The sequence below is a fragment of the Pteropus alecto genome, unplaced genomic scaffold (genome assembly GCF_000325575.1).
Source record: "Pteropus alecto unplaced genomic scaffold, ASM32557v1 scaffold30, whole genome shotgun sequence".
Taxonomy (NCBI): Eukaryota; Metazoa; Chordata; class Mammalia; order Chiroptera; family Pteropodidae; genus Pteropus; species Pteropus alecto.
Window position 1 is genome coordinate 4,151,620 of NW_006429782.1, and position 10,517 is coordinate 4,162,136.

General features: G+C 57.0%; 2 protein-coding genes across 5 annotated transcripts in view; both read right to left on the reverse strand.

The window, feature by feature from the left end:
• Positions 1-2,042, reverse strand: part of C3 (complement C3) — a 29,435-nt gene extending 27,393 nt beyond the window's left edge. The window contains exons 1-4 of the mRNA XM_006904148.3: positions 1,874-2,042; positions 905-1,097; positions 252-414; positions 77-147 (exon numbers count right to left, since the gene is read on the reverse strand). Of these exons, the coding sequence (XP_006904210.1) occupies positions 77-147; positions 252-414; positions 905-1,097; positions 1,874-1,947 (501 nt within the window). The 5' untranslated portion in view covers positions 1,948-2,042. The remainder of the gene's footprint in view (positions 1-76; positions 148-251; positions 415-904; positions 1,098-1,873) is intronic.
• A 5,004-nt stretch (positions 2,043-7,046) lies between these two features.
• The window catches only part of GPR108 (G protein-coupled receptor 108), a 6,862-nt gene continuing 3,391 nt past the window's right edge, over positions 7,047-10,517 (reverse strand). For 2 of the 4 annotated variants that reach the window (XM_025043554.1, XM_025043552.1), the window contains exons 8-18: positions 10,358-10,462; positions 10,022-10,155; positions 9,813-9,915; positions 9,301-9,374; positions 9,091-9,208; positions 8,879-9,009; positions 8,695-8,738; positions 8,372-8,421; positions 8,068-8,151; positions 7,852-7,976; positions 7,047-7,523 (exon numbers count right to left, since the gene is read on the reverse strand). In XM_025043554.1, the coding sequence (XP_024899322.1) occupies positions 7,451-7,523; positions 7,852-7,976; positions 8,068-8,151; positions 8,372-8,421; positions 8,695-8,738; positions 8,879-9,009; positions 9,091-9,208; positions 9,301-9,374; positions 9,813-9,915; positions 10,022-10,155; positions 10,358-10,462 (1,041 nt within the window). In that variant the 3' untranslated portion in view covers positions 7,047-7,450. The remainder of the gene's footprint in view (positions 7,524-7,851; positions 7,977-8,067; positions 8,152-8,371; positions 8,422-8,694; positions 8,739-8,878; positions 9,010-9,090; positions 9,209-9,300; positions 9,375-9,812; positions 9,916-10,021; positions 10,156-10,357; positions 10,463-10,517) is intronic. The other 2 variants (XM_006904149.3, XR_003044915.1) reach the window with 2 other exon arrangements.

The window sequence follows — 10,517 nt, forward strand, 5'->3', positions numbered from 1 at the left end:
CTTTCCCTGTCTCTCTATCTTTGTCTCTTCCCAAGTCTCTGACCCGGGCATGTCTGGGCCCCCGCCTGGCTGGTACCTCAATGCTGACGATAACGGTCCGGCCCACGGGCAGCAGCTTGTGGTCAACAGTGAAGATACGGTAGAGGACTGGACGTGGCGGGAGAGAAAGGGACAGCTCAGTGAGGCCCTGTCCCTCCCGGTGTCCCCTGCCCTTGCCCTTGTCCTCTCCAGCCACTCCCCAGCCCCCTTACCTGTGGAGCCCGGGGTATAGATGGTCTTGTCCGTCTGGATGAAGAGGTAACCGCTTTGAAGGCTGACCAGCACCAATTTCTCCACCGGGGTGTTCCCGAAGGTTGCCAGGACAGTCACGAACTTCTGCCCCGTCTCTGATCTTAATTCCTTGCTGGCCGGGATCTAGGCATGGACCAGGACATAAGTAGGGGTCTGCTCCAGGGCCCCTTGCCCGCGGCCCAACCTCTTGGCCTTCACCTGGGCCCACACCTGCCCATCACTCCTGGGCTACCCAGTTTGCTCGAGGTTGGGGAGAGGGGTGTACTCGGAGAGGGGGCAAAGGCAAGAGAGAGGGTAGTGGTCAGAGAGGGCAAGGGAAGGCGGAATTAGAGAGGGGTCTCAGAGGACGGGGTGGGGGGCTCAGGAAGGAGAGGAGACTCAGAGGAGGGAGGGACTCTGAAGGAAGAAAGGGCTTAGAGGGGAAGGGGCTCAGAAGGGGGAGGAGCTTGGGGTCAGAAGGCGTGGCTCTTCACGAGGGGAGGGGCCTCGAAAGGGGAGGGGCTTAGAGACGCCGGGACTGGAAGGGGAGGGGCTCGAGGGGGAGAAGCTCCGAGAGGGGAGGCTCTCGGAAGGGGCGGGGTGCCCGCAGGGCCCGGCTCCAGAATGCGCCCACCTTGACGGTGACCGTATCCATGAAGCCGTTGGCTTTGGTCAGCAACGTGTTCTCGCTGGACAGCACTTGCTTTTTGGCCGGGAAGTCTTGGATGGTGACCGTGACGGGGACGTTCTCTTGCACGTCGTGGGCCTCCAACAGCACGGTCTCGTCATTCTCCAGCCGCAGGACGTTGGGCATGATCATCGAGAACCTGCGGGAGAGGGGCCCGGGGTCGTCCCAAGGGACCCCACATTCCAGCCCTCGCCGGGGTCAGCGCTCTGCCCCAGCCCTTGGTCCCGGAGGAGATCCAGTGACCGGCCGACGGCTCAGGAGCTGAGTCCCATCAACCTCTGAACCTCAAAATCAGAACCGTCAGCTCCCCCAAGTCTCTAGACTTCCAAACCCACAATCGGAGAACCCACATATGTACTCCTGAAGCCCTCTTAATCTCTAAAGTTTTAGACACCCCAAGCTCAGACTCCCAAACTATACGCCCCCAAACGCATGCCCCAAACCTTTAAACCCCAAATCCTTGAATACCCCAAGCCTCTACCTAAACCTCTAGCGCCCCAGGCCTATAAATATAACCAAATCCATCCCCCGCAAGCCGACGTAAACCCACACCACATCTCCACAAATGCTGAAACCATGTCTTCAAACCGCAAACTCCTCCCAAATCTTGTAAAGTCCAAACCCACCCCCCCACAGAACCACTGAGTGCCACTCACACCCTGAGCTGACAGACTCCCAGCTTCACAAACAGCCAGCCCCCCATCACACAGTGCCCGAGTCTCCCCCTCGCATGATGCCTCAGGAGTCCCTCATACACCCAGCCTGCAAACTCCCAGAGTCACAGGCAGCCCAAATTGCTAACCCCTCCCTCACAGACACCCAAACGCACCCTGAATTCCACAGGGACCTGAACCCACAAATGCCCACTTCCACCTCAGAAGTCACCTTGTATGGGGTGGGGTCGTGACTACTCACATGGGATCCCCCTGGGCCAGGGGGAGGCTGGTCAGCAGCAGCAGCAGCAGGCTGGGACCTAAGGCAGGCCCCATGGTGCAGGGACAGGGGACGGAGGGACGGAGGGACGGAGGGAGAGGACAGGGAGGAGTGAGCAGAGCCCGCTAGAGGCTGCCTTTTATCTGGCTCCTGGTTCTCCTCCTCAGCCCAGCCCTCGGCTCCCCGCGGCTGCTCCCCACCCTGGGGCTGCCCCAGATTTCACAATAGTACGTTTTTTTCCCAATCCCTGGGGCCAGCACGTCCTGGGGTAAGTAACCTGAGGACATGCCCTCCTCCCACATGAGCGTAATTGCCCCCAGCCCTGGCCTCCCTCAGGGTCAGGGCCCGCTGATAAACACGGACCTTTCCTCCTTACACCCACTTTGTAGTGGAGGGACACTGAGGGCCAGGGAGCCCCCCACCCCAGATATCTGGGGCTGGCCCCCAGTCCAGCTTTGTTCATGAATCTCACTTCTAGAGTCTTTCATGCTGGGGTAGGAAAAGCGTCCAGCAAAGACACCCCTAGCCCTGTGGAGTGTCTTCCCCAGTGGAGAAAAAGCACTCTGCTTCTCGTAGAGTCACGGAAGGCTTTTGGAGGAGGAGACATTTTGGCTGGGCTTTCAAGTATGAGTAGGAGTTCACTCCAGGTGAACATGTTTTCTCCAAGGGAGGCTTCGGCTCCCTTAAGGATGCCTGAATGATTATAATGGTGAAAAAATGTCATCACTAAGGAAAGTCCCCAACGCTAGCTTTTCAGTCTTATATAAACATTCTCTTAGGATATTATTATTACTATTAAAATTATAGCACATTCATATGGTTTAACACCTAAAAAGTACAAGTAACATACAGAGAAGAAGTGATTTTCCTCCTGTGGCTGTTGCCACCCATTCAGGTCCCAGACGTGACCGTGCAAACAAATCTCGTATTTTTTCCCAAAGACATCTTATGCATTTACAAATTTTCAAAAACTATAAAAACAAATATTAGTGTGCTCCACATGATATTCTTCCTGGTCTCCCTAAGTTACACCTTGCTTTTTCATAAATAATATGCCTTAGAGATCGCGGGTTATCAGTGCACAAAGAACTTCTTTGTGCTTAAAAGGAACTGCCTCCTATTACACTGAGTGAAAGTCACCCCCCTCCAACCTGGGGAACAGACTGCTGCGGTTGCAAACCGTCCTCTCGCCAGCCAGGTGTCCTGAGCCTGTGTCACTGTCCAGATCTGACACGTATTAGTGATATCAAGCTCCTGGGAACCACTCTGAGCCTCAGTTTGCCCATTAAAATGGGGTCATCACAGCATCGGCTTCATAGGGTTGTTATTCTAAGGAAAGGCGATAACCCAGATCAAAGTCTGTGTGCATTACTAATCTCACTAGATAGCGCCGAATTCCCCTCCTAATTGCACTAATTTACATACAGCCGGCCCTGCAGGAAACTGTCCATTTCTCCCCCACCTCCCCGCACCCCGCCATGAGGGAGTGTTGGCGAAGCTTTGAATTTTTGCCTCAGAGTCATTTTAACTTGCATCTCTCTGACTCGAGCACGGTTGACCATGTAGGGTGAGGCACAGGGGGTGGGGATCCTGATTCCTGGAGGGCTGGCTGAAGGGGTTAACGGGGTATGGGCTCGGAGTTCCCGTAAACCACGCTCTGTTCCAGGCCCTGCCCATGCCCGGAGTCGCGGAGGTGTGGGGAAACACAACAAACCTGGCCTCTGCTCCGATTGCGACATCCTTTCTTTGGAAGGGGAGATGGAGTGCAAATATCCTTCAGAACTGGGATTCAACTTCTGAAACTGGGGGTGGGAGGGGTCGTGCCTGTGAGGATCCCCCTGCTGCCCAATACTTCCTCTCTTTTCCTCCTCTGAGACCCCTAAACCCCCGCCCCATTTCCTGGTTTCATTATAGCCCTAGGCGGTCAGGCTCTGTGCTTTGCCAACCTTGAGAAGAAATTCCCGGCCTGGCCTCTGTCTCCTTGCAAGGCTTGGTGCCTCTTTTCTCAGAGCCTCAGTTAATCCATCTCGACAATGGGGCTGATGATAGTTCCTGCCGTTTTGACAATTCAGGGAGCCCTAGGCAGAAGAGGGAGCCCCAGGGGAAGAGGCAGCAAGGTGCTGCTGGGAGAGAGAGCGGTGACAGGAGGGATTCTTCCTGCGTTTGCCCGGGATGTGCCTTTGTGTCTGAGGTTTGGGAGGGGGATGGCGGGCAAGATAAACCGGAAGAAAGGGGGCCGGGAAGGCTGCTTGTGGGGGACTTCCAGTTAGTGGCCCACCTAGCCCAGCATGTGGGGGACTTCCAGTTAGTGGCCCACCTAGCCCAGCATTTGGGCGTGAAGGGCGGGAGAGCGAGGCTGCCTGGGCTGACGCTAAGTGGGTGGTCTGCAACACACTTATTCAAACGAAGTGCCTGTTATTTATCTGAAATTCAAATGTAACTGTGCGCCCTATGTTTTGTCTGGCAAACCCTAGCTGGGCTGCAAGCAGAGAAGAAGAGGAAGTGGAGAGGACTTCTGGGTGGGGGGCCTGGGTGCCCCTCCCCCACCCCATGCCTGTCTGGGTGCACTTATCTCTCTGCCACACCCCACCCTTTTCCCACAGAGGCGCTGCCAGGCTTGGGAACAGCAAGAAGCCCCATACTTCCAGGTTAGGATCCTTCTTTGCTACACTGCTTTCTGAGAATTTCCCTCCAGGACCCACAGCGAAGTCCCTTTCCTTCCACCACACAGCCTGGGCTCCCTCCCCAATGCCCCCATTACTCATTAACTGGTAGGTAACCTTGACCCGGTTGAATCAATCCGTCTACCCTATGCACACTCAGCAGAAGACTTGGCACCAGGTACCCGCATCCTGGGAGGATGCAGCAGGCAGAAGTCTTGATTCTAACTTTGACTTCTCAGTTCCTGATCTATGCACTGGACATGCGGTCATGGGACCTTCCTCTGAGTCTTGGGTGACAAGCCAGTGATATCCATCAGGCAAACAGAATGCTCAGCCTGGCACCTTACATGTAGTGAGCGCTGGATATGCTTGACGGTGTGTGTTTTTTTTTTTTTTTTTACTAACATCTGCTCCTCCTCCCTCTTGTCTGATTTTAGTGACAGCCCCAGTAGGCCTCCCAGCCAGAGCGCCCCCTCTCCCCGCCCCTCCCCTTCTGTCTAGCCCTCACCAGCCCCTGGATTCTCTCCCAGCCTGTCCCTTCTCTCTACCCATGTCTTTCCTACTGTAGACTCACCTCTGCCAGTTCGTCTACTCGACAGCACCCGGGGATTTTTTCTAAAACACACCTTTGTATTTCTTTGATAAAGTTATATGATGCATGAATATGTGTGACCGACACGCATGTCTCCCCGAGGCTCAGCTTACAGCACCCTATTTCATGTGTCTGAGCTGGTTTATTCTTCATGCCATAGGTGCTATTTCTACCCCATTTTACAGATGAAGGAAATGAGGGCTTTGACCACTCGACCAAGACCCCCTAGCTGGTAAGAGCTGGGATTTGAACCCGGGCAGCCGGACTCCAGAATTCATGCTCCTCAATTGTGTGAAGGTCTGACTACTGCTGTAACAAATGACCGGAAGCATGGTGGCTTACGACAACACCTATTTATTATCTCATGGTTCCGGAGGGCAGAAGTCTGAAATGGAGTTGTCGGCAGGGCTGGGTGGTTCCTTCTGGAGGCCCTAGGGGAGAGTCTGTTCCTTGCCTCTTGAAGCTTCTAGAAGCTGCCTGCATTCTTTGGCGTGTGGCTCCTTCTTGCATCTTCCGAGTGCATCGCCCCAGCCCGTTTCCATCATCACATCTCATTCTCTGGCCCTGACCCTTCTATAAGGACGCTTGTGGTGACACTGGACCCACCTGAATAATCAAAACAAGCCCCCATTCTAAGATCCTCAACTTAAATCATATCTGCAAAGTGCCTTTTATTATGTGATGCGACATATTCACAGGTTCTGGGGATTAGGATGTGGGCATCTTTGGGGAGCCACGACTCTCCCTACCCAGCATGCGCGTGGATAAAACATCGACCCTGTATGGCTGTGTCCCTTTAAATTCTTCCTTGGTGTCTGTGGGCCCCAGCATGAAGTCCAAGTACGTCTGCCTGTCTTTAGGCTTCTGCCAGATGCTCTTGCCCTCCTACTGGCCCCAGCCAGCCCTGTAGTGGAACTTGCAAGCTATTCTGGGCTTCTCCACCTTGCTCACACAACTTCCTCAGTCTGCAATGCTTTCCCACTTCCTTCTTTGTCTGGCCAGACAATTTATTCATCTGGGCCCCAGCTACCCTTGTTTCCGCTTGCAGGAAACCTTGACTCCAGCCTGGCTCCCTACCCCTGTCCCATGCCTGTGGCCCCCACTGAGGAATATTTTTCAAAGCCTCAAAAGTGGTTCTGGGTGCTCTAGTTAAAGGGCGAGGTAAGGAGTGCGGGGGGACACAACGCACTTTGGGGGTCTGCCTACAGCTGCGTGAACAGTTGCGTCTCCAACTGGGGTCGTTGAAGGTTCAGGGCAGTTCATGAAAGTGTCAGGCTATGTTGCTGGGCATCACAGAGCCGGATGCTCAGCGCCACAGGTGATACTCGGCACCCCGCATTTTACATGTGAGGAAATAAGAGGTTAAACCACTTATCCAGGGCCACGCAGCAAATAACGGCAAGGTGGCCAGCGTTTTGCGTCCTGAAAATAACGGCAAGGTGGCCAGCGTTTTGAGTCTCCCACCAACTCCTTAGCTGTGTGACCTTGGGCAAGTTACTTAGTCTCTCTGTGCCTCAAAGTCTTTTGAATGAGTTATGGTCCACGAAAGCCTTAGAATAGGGTGTGGCCTACAGCAGTTGCAATATGTTGGTTACAGTTACTTATACTCTTTCTTCAGCCTGAGCCACTTGTGGGTTTTTCAAACATTTTTTCTAGCCTCCGGCCTTTGCACATGCTGTCTCGTCTGGGCCTGCAAAATCCACACTTCTCTATTCACCTTTCCTGACTCGCAGGCTGAGTCAGGGCTCTGTGATAGAACTGTCTGGTGACATGCCCCTGTCCCTGTCCCTCTGCCAATCCCCCGTTCCACCCGCAGGGCTGTGAGCCCCTTGAGTGTTGGGACTGGCTAGGTCTTGCTTACTGCTGGCCTCAGCACCCGGCATAGAGCCCACGCACGGCAGTTGCTCAATTGATATTTATTGTGTGTATAAAGCAATGGATACCATGGCCTCCCCCCACCCAGTGAAAACAGATTTCTAAATTGTAAACACCACCTCTGTGTTAGAACTCAACCCCCAGAAAGGCAAGAAACTAGGGTAGCAAAACAGCTCGGTTCTTACTGTACATTTGCAAGTGGGGGGCGGTCTCGGGTGGGGACAGGGCTGCCCCATACTTGGGAAGGGGAGGCCGTCTGTCTTCTTACGAATGGGCTCTCGGAACACAGCTCCCAGGGAGCTGGGCGCCTCCTGCGCACCGGCTCCCTCCCCCCCACCCCCACGCTTGGGGACAGAAGCTACAGTGGGAACATGTGACCGGAGAAGGACGAAGGGGGCTGAAGCAGCCTGGTCGGAGGTGGCGGCATGATCACAACAGTTCCCGCCTGCTGGCTGTTTTGTTGACTTTGGACAGGCCTTCTCTGAACCCAGCATCAGTCATTCTAGAGGTAGACAGCAAGGAGGCGGTCCAGGAGCTGAAGGGCGCCAGGCCGCGCCCTCCCGGCCTCACCGATCCACGCACTGAGCCTCAGACCCAGCCCCGAGCTGCCCAGGTCCCACCCATTGCACGCCTCCAGTCTCTGCCCCTACAGATGCCCAAGCCCCGCCACACTATACCCCAGAACAGCCAGGCCCAACCGTGTCGCCAGGGCTCGCCCGCCGGGTCCACCCCTGAGCCTCCGGCCCCGCCCCTGCCGCCCAGGCCCGGCTCACATCACCCAGAACCCCAGCCGGGTCCACCAGAGCCCCGCCCACTCCGACCGGGCTCACACTTGCTCCATCTGCACGTCCTCCTCGTCCTCCAGGGGCAGCTGCAAGTACGGGTTGTCACCTGCTGGCTGGAACTTGTAGCCCGTGAGCACGAAGAAGGTGAGGGTGGAACCTTCCACCAAGAGCTGGGGAGCGAGGGGTCCGAGCACCAGCGTCAGGCGCACGCCCCGTCCCCCGCACCTGCACAGTCTGGCCCGCCCTCCCCGCTCCGTTCACCTGGCACAGCCACTGCCACTGGAAGGGCACGGCCACCCGCAGCAGGATGGCGATGATCCGCGTGAAGTAGACGTAACAGATGATCTGCAGGGACAGGGGTGGGCGTGGGGCCCAGGGACCACCGGGGCGGCGAGACCACCGGGACCACTGGGGACGCCTGGGGCGGGGTCCGCGGATCGCAGGCAGAGGGGCTGAGCTGCCGGACTCAGAGGGACAGCAGGAGGGGCCAGGGAGGGTGTACCGAGCGGCTGGTTGTCCCCTCTTCCCTCAACACTTGGGTCATGAGTGAGCACAGGGTTCCTACCATGACATAGTAATGACGAAACAGCTTCAGCTTGGACAGGTTCACTGCCGCTGAGGAGCGGGCACAGAGAGGGGGGTCAGGGGATGGAGACTGGGGGCAGAACCAAGGGGAGAAGGGTGGAGGTGGGCTGGGGACAGGGAGAGCATTTAGGGGAGTGTCCACAGGGCAGTTAATCTGGAGGGGCCTGTCCAGGGGATGGAGAAGGGGGTGGAGCAGGGGGGGCAGTCAGAGGGGAGGGAAGGGCCATCCAGGGGTCAGCATGAAGGGCCTGGAGCAGGATGTGGGCTGGGAAGACAGCGGGTCCTGGGGGAGCAGGGCCTCACCTTTCCCGTCGGTGCCAGATGCGTCCTGGAGATGCCGGATGGACCTGGGAATGGGGGTGGAACCAAGGGAGCGGTCAGCACTGACTCCGCTTGTGTCCGCTGGGAATGTGGGGCGGAGTCTGAGCTGGGTACTGGTGGTGCGGGGATGATGGGGGGGGTGGCGGTGGCAGGACAGGGTCCTCACCAGACCACAGGAAAGAGGATGGCGCCACAGCAGATAAGGTCCACCAGGAAGAGGATCTCCTTCCAGATTCCATAGTCACTGGCGCCCTCCTCGCGGGACTCGATGACGATGTAGGCCACATTGGCCAGGACCTGCAGGGCAGGGGGCGGTGGGTGGGCAGCCCCAGGTGCGACGAGTGCCCACCAGCCACCTGCCTGGGGCCCCGGAGTCACCTGCAGCGGGATCACGATTCCAAAGATGTTCTTCTCCTTGTCAGACAGGACGTACTTGATGAAGGCCCATCCGGAGCCGATCAAGGCGATGGTGATGAAGAGGAGGGCACCCTTCAGCCTAGAGGAGGGGGAGGCGGTGTGGTGAGGTGGCAGCACGCAGCCCTCCCCCGCCGCCCGCTGCCCGCCACCTGCCCCGCAGAGATCACTCACAGGTGTGTGATGTAGTGCATGACAGCAAGGCCTTCGATGGGGTGGCCCTGGCTGTTGATGAAGTAGTAGTTGATCTGGAGGTGGATGGATGGATGGACAGATGGACAGTGATTACAAGTAGGTGGATGGTGGTGGTTTAGGAACGGGGACAATCACTGTCGAATGAGGCGCCAGAAAGTTGACTGAACTGACTGTTAGTCAGGATGGTGAGAGGACTTAAGAGATGGACAGTCACTGCCCAACGGATGGCTGGACTGAGGGATGGGCAGTCACGGCCACAACAATGTGGGGGAAGGTCATAGTAGACCGGTGGACAATGAGAGCTGGTCAGGTGGACAGTCATAGCGAGACAGAAGGATAGGCAGACCGATGTAGTGGATGGACAGCTGGCCACAACAGTAAAACAGATGGACACATAGGTAGACACACGGAGCGGCCAGGGCTAACGTCTGCAGAGATGTGGGGGGTGGACTGCTCGGCTGAGCTTCCTCGACCCCGGACCCCAGCCTGACCTCCCTGCTCCAGACCCAGGCTCTCACGCTGTGGAGAAGGAGCGAGATGCTCTTGGTGAAAGCCAGGGCCGCCATGAGCCAGTGGATCTTGAAGACATTGTACCTGGCAGGGGGGTTAGGAACAGAAGGGGGTGTAGGGGCATCCATGAGGGGCAGGGACGGGAGGGCGTGATGAGGGGAGGAGGCACCCCCAATGGCGAGGGCATTACGTGTTCTTGCAGAGGATGGACACCCAGATGATGCCAGCGGCCAGGAAGCAGGCAGACATGACCATGTAGAGCTTGAAAAGGGGAATTTCCGCTGCGGACAGGAAGCCCTCGGGGTTCTTTTCCCGGATCATTACCTGGGAGGGGGTGGTGGGGGCAGTGGGGTTGCGCGCAAGCTCTGGACTTGCAGCCTCCAGCTCTCCCACTCTAGCTGGCCGACCCCCCTCTCTGAGCCTCAGGTTTTCAGTTCACAGCACGGCCGCTGGGGGGACCTGGTGAGGCCAAGCTCGGTGTGGCGCGCCTGGCCACAGCCAGGGCCTCGCCATCCTGTCTGCTCACCGTGATGTCAAATGGCCGCTCCTGTCCCCGCAACAGGTTGTAGCAGTTGTGGAAACTGAGGCTGTACTGGCCTTCCTCTGCCCTCGAGCCGATCACCACGTGGAACTGGGTGGTGGGGGCGGAAAGAGGAGAGGGGGCCTCAGCTTGGGGGTCCCCCTGC